Source organism: Balaenoptera physalus (assembly GCF_965194825.1).
Source record: "Balaenoptera physalus genome assembly, chromosome: 16".
Lineage (NCBI taxonomy): Eukaryota > Metazoa > Chordata > Mammalia > Artiodactyla > Balaenopteridae > Balaenoptera > Balaenoptera physalus.
Window position 1 is genome coordinate 24310911 of NC_138898.1, and position 15495 is coordinate 24326405.

General features: G+C 52.2%; 1 protein-coding gene across 1 annotated transcript in view; it reads left to right on the forward strand.

Annotated features, from left to right (window-relative positions):
• The window catches only part of TRPC4AP (transient receptor potential cation channel subfamily C member 4 associated protein), a 74180-nt gene extending 59152 nt beyond the window's left edge, over positions 1–15028 (forward strand). Inside the window, exons 8-18 of the mRNA XM_082432084.1 lie at positions 1248–1390; positions 4264–4395; positions 6501–6559; positions 8140–8241; positions 9422–9505; positions 10578–10668; positions 11755–11895; positions 12482–12590; positions 13213–13325; positions 14336–14542; positions 14747–15028. Of these exons, the coding sequence (XP_082288210.1) occupies positions 1248–1390; positions 4264–4395; positions 6501–6559; positions 8140–8241; positions 9422–9505; positions 10578–10668; positions 11755–11895; positions 12482–12590; positions 13213–13325; positions 14336–14542; positions 14747–14884 (1319 nt within the window). The 3' untranslated portion in view covers positions 14885–15028. The remainder of the gene's footprint in view (positions 1–1247; positions 1391–4263; positions 4396–6500; positions 6560–8139; positions 8242–9421; positions 9506–10577; positions 10669–11754; positions 11896–12481; positions 12591–13212; positions 13326–14335; positions 14543–14746) is intronic.
• The last annotated feature ends 467 nt before the right edge of the window (positions 15029–15495 follow it).

The following is a 15495-nucleotide window of genomic DNA, read 5'->3' on the forward strand; positions in this document are numbered from 1 at the left end:
TAGGTCATGATATCACCATACAGAAATCATAACTGCATGCGCCTCACCCGAATATATCTCATGACCACTGCTGTGTACCACATAGACTTTCTGGCCTTTTCAAAAGGCCTCTAGGGCAACAGTTCCAATAGGAGCTTAAAAGGACCTTAGTAGTTACTGATTCATCCTTTCACCTTAAAGATGAGGAAAACTAAGGGGAAGTAAATCCTAAGGTCTCCTGACTCTGACCTTTTAAAATAAGAGGGACCTAAGAGTGAGGCTTCCCAAGAATCAGGTGCTGGGCTTTCTTGTGTCCTCCTTCACTCCTCACAGGAACTCTAGCTGACTGCTGCAGCACTACTGTTCTTCCCGTTTACAGAGCACTTGAAAGCCTGACGAGGAGTTGACTTGCCCAGGGTCACACAGCTAGCAAGTTGTCGTTCCACAGCCCGCCCTCAGTCTTCATCCCTTTGCTCTGCCCCATTCCCGAGAGTACCCTCCACTGTGGCCTGCATGACCCACTGAGACTTTCTTGTTAACTGGGTCGTAGAGGAAATGAGATGGTTTACCTGAAGCCCAAAACCCAATGCCTGACACATATTGTGTCCCATGAATATTATGTAGCTTTTGCTGTTGTCACTAATAATGCAATTGGGTAAAATGATAACCTGCTAGTAGATAATATGTTCATCTGTATCACTAGTATCGATTGTGATGCCTCGTCTGCCTTAGGAAACTTTCCATGGCTGTTTGAAAAACAGGAGGGAAAAAAATCTTCAAAAAGCATCCATTTCAGTCCTTCAGCAGTGCCCCCTTGTGGCATCTAAGCAGAGGGACCAAGTACTCAGAGCGCTTTGTGACCTGAAGAGAATTTGACACAGTTTGCTGCTGGACATCTGTCTGGGCACTTTCTCGGGGTGGGCGTGGTGGGTCTGGCGGTGGCAGGAGAAGGGATTTGGGGGCAGGGCATGGATCAGGTTACTGGGTTGGCTGTGTCAGGGTATTTTTTCCTGGGTGTTAAAAGCTGATGGGATAGAATTGTGGAGTCCATGTTCCTAAGTTTCTAAGCTTCCCTGAACCCGGTGGCCTGGAGAGAGTTTTGTGGCTTTCAGAGTCTCTGTCACGGACTCAGGGCCCAGTCTGATGGCTCTGTTACCTCAGGTCTGTTCAGAGCAGGTTTGAGGGGCAGAAACATGTTTCCTCACGAGCAGTGATTGAACCCTGTCTCCTGGTGGCTGTCTCAGCCTCCATTGTGTTCCCTCCTCCAGGGGCTTCGGAGGAAAATGGCCTGCCTCACACTTCAGCTAGGACCCAGCTGCCTCAGTCGATGAAGATCATGCATGAGATCATGTACAAACTGGAAGTGCTCTATGTCCTCTGCGTGTTGCTGATGGGGCGCCAGCGAAACCAGGTGGGCCCTTCCGCCACATCTCAGAGCAGGAGGAGCCGCGGGCAGACACTTCCCAGGCACCTGTTAGGCCGCCCCTCACAATGCCTCTGTCTCTGGCCCAGCAGAGCGAGGGGTTGGGTCCCTTATCCCTGTTTTACACATCAGGAAACCAGTCTTGATTCCGGGGCTCATAGTCTTTCCACTGTACCTTGCTGTGGGCATCATTTCTAGACAGAGCATTGGTGCCCCGGGCAGGAGTGGGAGGCTTAGCCATGTTATCTGACCTTGTTAATGTGCAGAGTAAAGGGTGGGTGTCTGCCCTATAGATGCACTGGAGGAGTTGCCAATCTGATGGGGGCTTGGGGTGGTGGGTCGGAACTGTGTCAAGTTATGAAAACTAGGCAACTGCAGGGTGTCCAGCCATGCTGAGGTTCCTTGAAGCAGTTCCAGGAGGGAGGAGCAAGGAGGAGGGGTAGGGCTCTAGAAGTATGCAGCACTCCTCAAGATGCATAAGTCGCCCACTCGTGCTCCCTACGCATTCGCCTAGGGGTGAAACGAGGCCTGGGGGGAGGGGTGGGCTAAGGGAAGGGGAGCTGGGAACTCAACAGTCCTTGAGTACCTTTTTGAGTTAGGGACTGTACTCTCACACAGCTCTCTGTGAGATGGGTGCAGTTATCACAAGTTTACAAGTGAGGAGCAGTTTTAGAGAGGGTAGCAGGGAAAAGACTGGCTGAAAAGATGACATCTGGCCCGGCAAAGTCCTGAAGAAAGCGAGGAAGCCAGGCATGCTGACCCTCAAGGCAGCCTGCCAGGTAGAGGGAGCAGGCCCAGATGGGAAGTAGGTGCGAGCCTGCCTGGTGGGTTGGGGGATGGACAGGAACCAGCAGCGAGGGGAGGTGGGCTGAGGGGTCGCACGGGGACCAGGTCGCGTTGGGCTTTCATAGGCCATTTAAGGGCTCTTGTGTTTATACTCTGAGTGAAACGGGAAGCCATCCTCTGGCTGCTGTGTGAAAGAGCTCACAGTAGCTAGGACCAGCATGTTAGTGGCAGGAGTGGTGAGAGGTGCTTGCGTTCTGGATCTATTTTGAAGGTAGAACAGGTAAGATTTGCTGATAGGTTAGATGTGGACCTAAGTGGGGAGAGGAGTTAAAGGTAACTTCCTTACCTCTTTCCAAGCAGGTGGGAGGAATGGTTTGCCATTTATTGACCTGGTTAAGACTGGTGGGTAAGGATTGGAGGGGCAGACGTCTGAAGGGAGGAAGGGGAGGAGTTCAGTTTGAACAAGTTAGGTTTAGATGTCTGTTAGAATTGGCATTTGGCTTACCTGCACCTGGAGTTAGGGGAGAAGAGGGGCCTGGAGGTATAACTTCGGGCGTCGTCACCCTGTGGTTGGCATTTAAAACCAGGACGCTGGATGAGATCCTGCCCTGATGTCCACAGCACTGGGGCTCCTTCCTTTAATATGGAATATATATTTCTTAAAAAAAATATTAGTCACGATGTCTTACCTGTGTTGAGTGCTTTTTCTTTTTTGAGGCACTTTCATAGTCATTCATATTTGAATTTGAGGTTATTTGGTAAGTTATACAGCAGGTGGTGACCTCTACCCCACTTGATGCTTGTGAAAATGAAGATACAAAAAAGGGCCCTGCTCTCAGTCTCCAGGCATCGTGAGAGCCAGGATTTAAACTCTGCTGCCCTGACTCTTCTTTCTGTCCCCTCACCATGACAGTTCCCTGCTCACTGAGCCTTCCTGTTACCAAGTTTCTATGACTCATTGTGGTCTTTAGTTAAACTGTGATTACAGCTGCCGCTTCCTTGGGAGGGACCATCAGCTGGCCTCAGAACCCTGCCTTCCTGAGAACCAGTGTTATGCTGGTGTGTCCTCATTTGCACAGTCAGCATTAACTGAGTTCCTACTCTGTGCTAGGCACTGTGGGGACATGGATTCACAGACCCTGCGTAGACCAGGACAGCAGGGGGAACATTTTTCCCGGCCAGGTCCCCCAGAAGGCCCCTCCTTGGAGTGACCTTATTATTGTGCACTCGGGCCAGGTTCTCTGACCAGTCTTGGCTAAGTTGAAATCACTAGACTGGAAATGCTCACCAAATGTCATAAGTTCCATCCCTCTGGTGCTAATGAAAATAATCAATACAACAGTCATTTTTTCCAGTGCTTCCTGTAAGTCAGGCCCTGAGCTTCCCCCACATTACCTCATTCAGCCCTTTCAACACTTCCTCAGCCCTCATTTTCCATCAAGGGACTCAGGCTTAAAGAAGAATGTTGCCCACAGTCACAGCACTGTCAAGTTCTGGTCTCCCAAGATAAACACCAGCCTGTGGTGGGCGGGGAAGGGACGGGCTTTCAGATGAGAACACCTGAGTTAGGGTGACATTTCCACCCCTGCCTTGGCTACATCAGTCCTGGTAAACTTTCCTTTCCTCTGTAAAATGGGAATTAGTAAGTACTGGGGCTGTGCTCTGGACTAGACGTACATTTTCTGACTTTATCCTTACAACAGCCCTGAAAAGGAGTAATAGTTTTGTTTTATGTTATGTAAAAAATTATTTTAATAGGTCAGTAATGCACATAGTTCTGTATTAAAAGGTGTAAATGAGTATAAGTGAAGCCTTTCTCCCCTTTGATCCTGAACATTCAGGGTTCTCCATGAAGCATCTAATTTTACCAGTTATTAATGTCTCCTTTTAGAGAGTTTAAAAGTATGTTTGTGCGTAGTGGGAGTGGTGGTGAGGGTAGAGTAAGTGTGGCTGTTTTCTTTAAACTTCAGCAGTGCTCTCTTCTTCCTGAAGCCTCATGGTACCTACCTGCCCAGGCTTTGATAGGCCTTCACAGCACATTTGTCTTAATGCTTTTGCCTTCCTGCCCCATCCAGGTTCACAGAATGATTGCGGAGTTCAAGCTGATCCCCGGGCTGAATAATTTGTTTGACAAACTGATTTGGAGGAAGCATTCAGCATCTGCTCTTGTCCTCCACGGTCACAACCAGAACTGTGACTGTAGCCCGGTGAGCAGGGACCCTGGTGACAGATGGGCTTCGCTTGCCAGAAGTAGTTGTTTCAAGACCTGCTGTTGGCCCTTTGAAATCTCATTCTTTGAGAGTAGAGCAGAAACTGAAAGTCATAGCCTATGTAACCCCATAATTGGAAGCCACCTTGGGGAAGGATCTGACCCCCACCCTTCACCTATCCAGAAATCCCTTTTGACGCCCTCCAGCCAGCCTTCCCTTGTTCACCTCTGGGCAGGGCACTCACTTTCCTCCAGACAGGGCCACCCTCTCTACTATGGAACAGCAAGTTTTTCCTCATTCTGTTCTCTATCCCATTGTAATTTACATCCACTGATAGTAGGTTTGCCTTCCAGAACCACGCCAGTGGTCTGCCTCCAAAATGGGCTTTAGGAGGTTTTCTCTTTTTTAAGGGTCAAGGGCTCACCTTTGCTTGGTCTTTCTCACGGTGCCCTAGAGAGCACTGAACTGGGAGTCAGGAGCCCTGTTGTGCCACTCAGCTTTTTGGGAGAGCTTGAACAAGTCACTGAATCTCTGAGCCTCTGTTTCTTGCAAAAGAAAGATCATCGGCTATCAGCATGAAGTGGAAAGTGCCACACGGCCACCAGGCCCAGTGACATGCGTCCTCCCTGGTCTCTAAGCTACATTCTGGGGACTTTCCTCAGTGCCGTATCTTCCAGTTTACTGTTTTTCTCCTTGGCTTTGTCAGATTTACCTTTCAGCACATCCATTTGAGTTAATTTCAAGTGAATATATTATGCATTTCTAGACATTTTGTCTGGATCTTTGTCAAAAGCTACGTGGTCTTTTATTCATTATGTTAATATTTTGTTCTTCTGTTGCATTTTCTGTCTTTAATTTTATCTCTTTAATTATTCATAACATACTTTTTTATGGTCTTTTTTGGATTGCTCATGGGGTGCTACTTGTGTCTGAGTCTTCAGACTCACCTCGGGGTGGAGTGTTGCCTTGTGTTCTGTACTGTTTGTAGAAGGTCACCTTCGGGGGAGGGGGAGCTTGTTCTCCCTGTGAGTACCTGTGTAGCCTGGGCCCTGGAAGTAGTCCTATAGAACATTTGGCTTTTGTCTGCCAGGTACTTCAGGGGGCATGGCATCCCAGGACAAGGTTTCATTTTGAGTGTCTGCCCTCCCACTCTGGTAGTATGAGCCCAGGGTCCTCCTGGGGACCTGGGGGCTCCCCTCCACCACCAGCAGCACCCTGGCAGAGACAGGCTTCTTTGCCAGCTCCCTGGGCTGGTAGGTGGGGTTTTTCTAACCCTTTTTTCACCAAATGTATACATTCTGCAGGCTTTCTATGGGCCCAAGGTTCTTTCTGGTCCCTGCAGAGCATTGAAACCCAAGCCCTGGCCCGAATAAGTCTCATTTCCACTTCTCCACCCGCCCAGGGTTGCCAGCCAACAGCTCTTGTGCTCGCTGCTCTGAACTCGGTCCTTTCATTTCTGGTTCTAGTGGAATTTCCTTTCTTTCCTATGAACTTAGCCTCACATTTAAAATAATTTCAGTTATTTTTTTTTTAGGACTTTTTTAAAAAAAATTAATTTATTTTATTTTTGGCTGCATTGGGTCTTCATTGCTGCCCGCGGGCCTTTCTCTAGTCGTGGCGAGCGGGGGCCTGTGGTGCGCGGGCCTCTCACCGCAGTGACCTCCCCCGTTGTGGAGCACGGGCTCTAGGTGCACGGGCTTCAGCAGTTGTGGCTCGCGGGCTCTAGAGCGCAGGCTCAGTAGCTGTGGTGCGCCGGCCCAGTTGCCTCGCAGCTTGTGGGATCCTCCCGGACCAGGGTTCGAACCCATGTCCCCTGCATTGTCAGGTGGATTCCCAACCACTGTGCCACCGGGGAAGCCCAATTTCAGTTATTTTTTATCCAGTATGTTGGGGTGTTTTTAACAGGAAGGGTCTACATTAGCTTAATATGCTGTTGGCCAGATGTGGACAAAGGGTTTTCTGACTAAAGAGAAGTCCTCACTGTGCGCGAGGACAGGGGCTCAGAGAAGCAGAGTGACATCCAGGCTGTCACCAGAGCCTTTTGTTTTCTTTTGGAACATTGTGACTGTGGTTTTAACATCGAGGATGCACGTGTATTTTAGGACATCACCTTGAAGATTCAGTTTTTGAGGCTCCTCCAGAGTTTCAGCGACCACCATGAGTAAGTACGAGCCGTCCCTGGGAGGAGAGTTGTTTCACTGTCTTTTCTTCTCCCTTTGTCTCATCGCTGACCTCGGCTCAGGAGGACCTGGGCGCCGTGAGAGCCACTCTCACCGCATGGGGCTGCACTTCCGTGATGAGGGCTGCCATTCGTGCAGCCCTTCCTTTATGCCAGGCCCTACACTGAATTTCCCCTTGCCCCACAGCCACCTTGGAAGTGAGTGCGGAAGTTGCTGGCCCCTTATTACCCTTGGGGTCAATAACAGCTCTCAGCCATCTGTCCCTCTGAGCCAGGAGCTTGGCTATTTGCAGGGGCCAGCAGGAACCTCACATGGCCAAAGTGGGCTGAGTATTGGCATGTTGAGCAGATGGAATATTCTTCACCTGTACAAGGAGATGTACTCTCCCCCGTTTTCCTTGAAACACACTCTGCCCTCTTATTTTTACTGTCCAACCTTTGGTGGAGAATGTATTGGAGAATGATTCTCTGCTATAAGGGAAGTGCAGGGGAGGGGTAAATGGCAGCTGCCCTTGGCGTTGGTGAGACCTTGGTGAGCTGGAACACACAGGCAGCCACTGCTCAGCTCTTAGCAGCTGTTGGTGTACGGGAAACAAGGCCCAGTGTTGCATAGCTTCTGAGTTTTTCCCCCAGGGAAAGCCAGAAATTAAGATTTATGTGAAAAGTCCTGATTTTTAAGTGCTGGTTTATATTCTTTTGAAACATTGTATAAGCTAATAGGACATGCCTGAGGACACATGTGACCTCAAGGGCCTTCACTTTGCAGCTTTTGTCTGGATCGTGTTGATCATCCTCTTTGAGAGGTTCTCTGTCTGAAGGCCTCAAGCTCCAGCAAGTATGTCAGCCCGGAAAAATGGCACCAATATGTTCTGAACGTGTCCTTTTTTTCCTGAAGAATTGAGCCCCTAGCTTTCATCAGACTCTTAAATCTGATGGGTTGTGTTCGCAGGCTTGGATTTTATATATTCTAAAGCAGTGCGAAAATGTGGGAGCATTTTTCATGGGAGTGACATGATCAGATTCCAGTTATCTGAAGATCATTCCGGGTGCTGTGTGTGGGATTGACTCCTGTGGGGAGACCATTTAGGAAGCTGGTTCTGTCCACGTGACTTGGGTGACGAGAGGCCTGGATGTGAAAGGGAAAGGAGGGAGGGAGTGTCACAGCTGACTCAGGCCTCCTGGTGGGAATGCTGGAACAGGGCCAGTCTTGAGGAGTAAAATAATGAGTTTGATTTGGACATCACTGAGTTGGAAGTGCCTTTGAGAAATTAAATAGAAATGTTCAGTGGCAAAAGAAAGGCCTAGAGATGCTAAGGAAAGGGGCCTCATTAGTGGACGTGGCAGGCAGAGGGTGGGCGTTGGGGCCAGGGAGACTCCCACAGCCTGAGAGCAGTGGGCTGTGTGCCCTGCCGCAGAATGCTGGCTCGGGGTAAGTGGTGTTAGGGGCGGGTACCCGGGGGCTTCTCGGATTCCCTCCACAGCAGATGGGCAGGGGACTAGCCCAGTGTTGATGCGGCAGCCACAGTTCCTGTCCTTTACCGCCTCCAACACATTTATTTCAGGAACAAGTATCTACTGCTCAACAACCAAGAGCTGAATGAACTCAGCGCCATCTCTCTCAAGGCCAACATCCCCGAGGTGGAAGCCGTCCTCAACACTGACAGGTGAGCATGGCTGGGGTGCATCTGTGGCCCACAGCCCACCCTGGTTTCCTGCGTGTCCCAGGGCTCCCAGATGGGTGCACACAGGTGTGTGTACTTGTCCTTTCTCACGCATGTGTAGCTACAGTGTCTTGAGGGCTCCTGTGTGCCAGGCACTGTCCTCCCGTCACCTGCATTATCTCATTGGAGCCCCACAGCAGCCCTTGGAGGCAAGTGCCATCGTCACCTCCACTTTACAGACAGGGGAGCAGGGGCTCGGAGAGGTCACCTGCCACAGGTCGTATATACTCTGCTCTCCCCCTTGTCACTCAGCTTTGTTGACATGCTCCTTTCCTGCCCTCTGTCAAGTCCCATTAGCTGGGTTATACTTGCCTCACTTTCTGGAGCAGAGCAGGGAAGTCACAGGCTCACAGGGGTCAGGGCAGGGAGGACTGTATCCAGCAAGAGGAGTTGTAATTCTCCAGCCTTTTTTGTTTGTTTGTTTGTTTTTACTTTTAAAGTAGCAGAAATCTTTGTTCAAATGAAACTGAATATAGTCCCACCCTAACAGCTGTAGTGGGTGAATAGTAGAGCTGCTGTATTTGAAGGGGGAGTTTAAGGACCTAGAGTCCCTGCCTGCTTGGCCTTCTCTCCCCAATAATGCAACCTGAGTCATTTCCTCACTTACTGTCTTTGCTTCCTAGACCAGGAAGCAGAGGCCCAGAACCTCAGGTACTTGTCCAAGGCCAGCTGGAGCTGAAGCTGGGGCCCAGGGTACTCCCTGCCTCACCCTGTTGGCACAGACTTTGCCCCATCTGCTAGACTGTCATGGTATTTCAAACCCACTTTTGTTGTAAGCAGCCCTCTCTCCAGCAGTTCTGAGCCCTGTATGACTCTGGTTGTGTTTTTGGCCTCTCATCACTTGTCAGTGAGTTTGGGCAGGAAAAGCTGCCCTGAGATGTAGTGAGAATGCACTTGGCTATTCAGTTGTGAGACTGCAGGAGTCCTTAGGGTGCTGTGGACCCAGGTAGAGCAGGAGGACATCCTGTAGGTTTGGAAATGTCACCATGTTTTTTTACCCACCTAACCCAGCAGAGACACTCAACCCCAGGGCCCCAAGACACAGTCCTTCAGCCAAGTGGAATTTGGCCCCTGTCAGGCTCTCAGATCTGCCCCCAGTATGTTCCTGTCTATTTTATTTCAGGAGTTTGGTGTGTGATGGGAAGAGGGGCTTATTAACTCGTCTGCTGCAGGTCATGAAGAAGGAGCCAGCTGAGTCATCTTTCAGGTAGATCTGGGACACGCATCTGCCACTCCTGAGGGCCCAGGAGCCAAGTGTTTCTTAAGCTGTTAGAATTACCTTCTTTAGTCACCAGCTTCTACCCTGGACATCTGGTTACTGTCCGGGAGAGGGAGTTTGCCGTCTCCCTTGTGTTGACTCAGCACGTACTCACTAGCTTCTGCGTGCCACCAGTGTGTTTCAAGAATTGACCAAGCATTCACCAAGCACCTGTTCTGTGCTGGTGCTGGACAGGTGGGGGAGAAATGGGAGCTACAGTCCCTGCCCACATGGAGTTCCCTGGGTTGTGAGAAACAAGCATGAAAAGAAACCTGCGTGGGGGATGCAGCGTGGAAAGGCTCAGAGCCAGGACCTGTCCCAGGAGCGGTGGGAGCAAAGGAAAGGCTGGTGGGGCGGGTGCGGACAGGGAGGGCACCTCAGTTCCTTAGACTCATCTAAGTTGAGTCTTAAAGGCTGCAGACAGCAGTAGCAGGTGAGGGAGGCATTCCATCAGAGTGGGTGTGAGCTGTCAGTAGGCTCCATCCCCAAGGGTCCCCTGTCAACTCAGCCTGCTTTGTCCTGAAGTCCTCTTACGGATCCCAGCTCTGCCCTCCGGGGCCACTCAGTGAACATCAGCCACCTCTTCTCTAGGACAGCCCATCAGAAGTGAGCTCGGTGGTCTGTCCACACGTCTGTCAGGTTCCCTTATGCATTCCTGGCCCCTCACTTCCATGTCCTCCTGTTCCTCTGAAGGGGCAGAAGCTAGAGTGTGTTTTCACACGTGATTCACAGGGCCAGCCCTTTGATCCTAGATGCTGCCTTCTCCAAGACACAGCTCCTTCCAGACGAACCACATGGAGGACTGTTCCCGCCTGAGCTGTCAGATCCCTGAGGATGGGGACCCTTGATGTGTCCCCAATGCCTAGTGTGAGGCCCGATGCCTAGTAGATAGACGTTCAGTAAATGTCTGTTGGATAAATGAAAAGGCAGCAGACATCTCCCAGCCCCTTGGTGAATAGAACATGGGCCAGAAGAGGGCAGCCTTAGCCACCTGGGCCAGGGGTCAACATTTGGGTCGCAGGTTTTGGCAAGCCCGGGCTGTGGAGAGTTTCCTCCGAGGGACCACCTCCTATGCAGACCAGATGTTCCTGCTGAAGCGAGGCCTTCTGGAGGTAATGGCCCGGAGGAGCCAGGGTGTCGGGTGTCCCTCTCCCCAGCCCCATGCGTTGCTTTCCTGTCCTGAGACCTAGACAGCTGGCAGAGCAGACCAGATCTCTTTATTGTAAAATGCCAGTGCAGATCGCCCTGGTACTTCCCCTTAGCTGTCAACTCTGGGTTCCCCATGGGTGCCTAATGGGTGATTGAGGGATCTGGGGGTGGCCATGGAGGATTATAGGAGTCTGTAAAGTTGCTCAGCAAGGCCTTTTGACCCTGAGGATATTTTGCTGCTGACTGAAAGTTAATTTCCCTTTATTGAAAAATGGCCTCCAGAAAAAGCAAAATTTACGAAGGGAGGTAGGGCAAAATGTCCAAAGCTACAACTGGTTAAAAAAAAATAAAAAAGATACAAATAAGAAACTGACCCATGCATTGTTATAAAAACCCATAAGGAAAAGAATTGATCCAAATTGGTATATGCAACTTCAAGAAAATAAAAATGAAAAAGGAAACAGTTTAACTGTCATAGAAAACCTTCTCAAGGAGTTAATAAATTGCTTTATGTTCTCAATAAAAGTTCACTGACTTTAGTGTGAACTTCTTCTTTTATTAACATAAAGACAAACCATGGGGTCAAAATGTGTCTCGTGTTCTTAAACCCTGTGCTTCACTTGAATGGCTTCAGTGCTTGGGCAGTGGCCAGTGTTACCTCTGGAGATGGCCGCCTCCCTGCGAGCTGGAGAGCCTGGTCATCTTGCGGACAGTTTAGCTCAGACCTGGGCAAGCGAGAGAGGTTGTGGCTACATAGCCCAACCTCCCCCCACCCCCCACCCGCCTTCCTGGTGAGGTGTGTCAGGCCTGGCCCTGCCCTGGGAGCCACCAGCGTCCTCAGATGAGAATCTAGACAGGGGAGCAGGTTCCATCAACCTGGATGCTTGCTCGAAGCTAATGCCACGTGGTCTGAGCTATGTGCCAGGGCTGGGGGAGGCCGGCGGTGGGCAGCTTAGATGAGCGCAGCCTGGGGGCAGCAGCCATATGTGCCTGTTGGCCCCCGGGATCAGCCGCCTTCCTGCCTTCACCCTGTCCTCTCCCACCCCCAGCACATCCTCTACTGCATTGTGGACAGTGAGTGCAAGTCGCGGGATGTGCTCCAAAGTTACTTTGACCTCCTGGGGGAGCTGATGAAGTTTAATGTTGATGCATTCAAGAGATTCAATAAATACATCAACACGGATGCAAAGGTAAGTCTAACCCAGGGTTCCATGGGGTTTGCCACATCATCCAGAAGCTATGTTGGAGCCCAGTCTTCAGGTGCTGGTTTTAAATTGGAGAGTCCTGGGGAGTCAGCGGGTAGTTGTCAACAAACATTCATTAGCCCTTGCTGTGTGCCGGGCACTGTGCTAGACCCTGGGTACACAGGGATGAAAGTCTCAGCTGCTTGTGGGCAGGTGGGCTTGGAAATGGGTCTGATGCAGCATGCTGGGTGCCATGATGAGCCCCAGAAGGGAAGGACTGGGCCCGGTGTGTTAGGCTCACAGGATGTGTGTGGCAGAAACCCAGCTCAGACAAGTTGAGGTAAAAATGACAGTAGACCCTTCAGTGCAGAAAACACTGGACATAGTGTCAGAAGATCTGAGTTGAGTTCTTTTGCTGGGACTGCTTATTAGGTGGTGAGGGCAGGGCACAGGTTTGTCCGAGCTTCAGTCTTCCTGTTGGAAACAGTTGGGCCAGGGTACGGGGATGCCCCCTGCAGTGACTGCATGCCCTAGGCCTTGGCCGTCTCCAGCCGAGAGCCCACCACCCCGGTCAGCCCAGCCTCCGCTCCAGTTCCAGGTGTTCCTGAAGCAGATCAACAGCTCGCTGGTGGACTCCAACATGCTGGTGCGCTGCGTCACTCTGTCACTGGACCGATTCGAAAACCAGGTGGACATGAAAGGTAAGAAAAAGCCGTAATGCCAAGGTGAATCGGTCCAGTGTGGCTGCAATTGGTATCAAACGCCCAGCCTCTAGCAAGGAGACAGAAATGTCTGGAAGTAGCTGCACCAAACACCCACGTGGTTGGGGTCAAGGCGGTGGCTCTCAGGGTGAAATTTTCTTGGCTTTTACTTTTATCATCCATGCTTCCTCTGATGAGCATGTGTGACATTTTAATGGCAGGTGAAAAAAAAAAAAAACACTGTTGCCAGCAAAATGCAAAAAACAACACCCTTCCTTTCCTGGCCTGGACTTGCCTGGGATGAGAGGCCCCCGGGTGGTGAAGCCTGGGGAGGGCCTCTGGGAGAGGCGGTTCCCAAACGTGACCGAAGGACAAGGTGGAAGCAAACTCCTGGCAGGGGCTCTAGTGAGAACGCAGGCTTTAGCCAGAGTGGCAGAGCAGCTGGAGATTTGTTCCTGCTGCAGCCAACCTTTTCTGTAGTTGTTTTGACAGTGGGGGCTCCCAGCTTCAGAGTCAGAGCCCAAGGGGGGCTTGACTAGAAGCCTGGGTGTCAGGCCCCTGGGCCTGAGCCACAGACCAGCTTCCACACCTGCTGCTCACACCTCTGCCTCTCTGTCCCTAGTCGCAGAGGTCCTGTCCGAGTGCCGCCTGCTTGCCTACATATCCCAGGTGCCCACACAGATGTCCTTCCTCTTCCGCCTCATCAATATCATCCACGTGCAGACGCTGACCCAGGTGAGAGGCCCTGCAGACCTGCCACAGGGAAGGGGAGATTGGAAGCAGTTACCCTCCTCCCAGAGCCACCTTCACCCTAGAAGTGTTGGGTTGGCCAAAAAGTTCGTTTGGTTAATGAATACATTCAATAAAGTTCTTGGTGAAAATGAAAAATGTGTCTTTTTACTTAAAACTGAACAAACTTTCGGGCCAACCCAATACATCTCCTGAGACCCATCCCTTGGTTCCTGGGAAACCCTCCCAGCTATTCTGAGGACTTTTCTCCAATAAGGATCAGTGCCCCATTTTACAGAAGGGGCCTGGGGAGGGAGCAAGGCTCCAAGGTCACAGGTGGTTTGGGGCAGAGTCAGGATGGGCACTGAGCTCTGACTCCCAGTCCAGTGCTCTCCGAGCCCAGCCTCCTGTGCAGACTTTGGGGTTGGGCCTGATGTTGACTCCCACCTCCTTCAACAGATAACTGTGCAGCTGACCCTTTTCCGAGCTTCACACCCCTCTTTTCTAAAATGGGGGTAATACTCAGAGGTTGTTCTTTCGTTCCTTCATCTAACGTTTACTGAGGCGAGGCCCTGGGCTGGGGATGCACAGTGAACGAAACAGTCCGAGACACTTCAGGAAGCTGCCCGTCTAGTGCTGAGTGAAGCGGAGTGAGGCACCTGCATCTGATGCGTGCACCCCGCCGCCCCAGGGATCGAAGCTCCTGGGAAGAAGCGATGCCTGAGCTGATTCTGGAGGAAGAGTGGACTCTATCCAGACTGATGATGCCGTTCCCACCGGGAACATCCCAGGGTGGGGGTGGGGGGTGGGGTGAGGGACCAGGAAGGCACTTGGGCCAGGATGCCGGCATCGTTCCTCTCCCCAGTCCTCTTGTCAGCCTCCTGCAGGGGCAGCGCAGTGCGTGGCCCCTGGACTCTGCCAGGGGCGCTGTCCTCCCTGCCCAGTGGCACCCCCGGTCCACTGGGGCCCCTGGGGCTGCCGGCACGTGCGTGACCTGGATGGCCTGGTGCTTGCAGGAGAATGTCAGCTGCCTGAACACCAGCCTGGTGATCCTGATGCTGGCCCGACGGAAAGAGCGGCTGCCCCTGTACCTGCGGCTGCTGCAGCGGATGGAGCACAGCAAGAAGTACCCTGGCTTCCTGCTCAACAACTTCCACAACCTGCTGCGCTTCTGGCAGCAGCATTACCTACACAAGGACAAGGACAGCACCTGCCTGGAGAACGTGAGTGCCCCGCCGCTGAGGGGTGGCAGGCGGGCTGCGGGCACGCAGACCTAGGGCCCCTCGGAGGGGCATCTGGGGTCCCTGGTCCCCGCCTGGACCCTGTGGCAGGCAGCTCTTTGTCCCCTTACCAAGGCCCTCCCCGCGGGGTGCTGGGCTTGACCTGAGTCCCCCAGGCGCCCGCCCAGCCCCTCTCTCTTTGCCCAGAGCTCCTGCATCAGCTTCTCATACTGGAAAGAGACCGTGTCCATCCTGTTGAACCCGGACCGCCAGTCACCCTCTGCCCTTGTCAGCTACATCGAGGAGCCCTACATGGACATAGACAGGGACTTCACCGAGGAGTGATCTTGGGCTGGGCCTCGGGAGGCTGCTGGGCCTGGGCCAGCATGGGTGAGCGTGGGTACGTGTGCCTCACGCCCTGCCCTGTACCGTCCCCCCCACCCCCCCGACCTCCCTGCTGCTCTCCGCCTGCCCCAGGTCTTCAGGTACAGGCTTGGTGGGAGGGAGCGTCTAGAAGCCCTTGGCCCCTGGGTCTGAGGGCCCCGGGTCACTGGGGAGCCTCAGTTCCCTCAAGATCTCCATGACGAGGACAGGGACACTGTGCCCACCCTTCCTTCAGAACCCTGGGGTCCCGGCCCACCCAGAGGTAAGGGGACTTTTAAAAATAGCTCTGTCTGAGCTCCTGCCCGGTCTCTTGGCTGTCAGTCCTGGGGTGGGGAGGGAGATATGGGCACCCTCCCCCAATCTGTGAGCCAAGCTTGCCCTGGCCTTTGGACCCAGGCAAAGGCTTCTGAGCCCCTGGGCAGGGGTGGGGGACACCAGAGAACGCTACCTTCCCCCAAGCCTGCCCATCTGTCCCTCCCTTCCTCCCTCCCTTGTTTTCCTTTAGCTCCTCTGGTTCTGTTTGCTCATTGGCCGTTGTGTTCATGGTTTCCCCCAGAAGTGGGAGGGGCCTT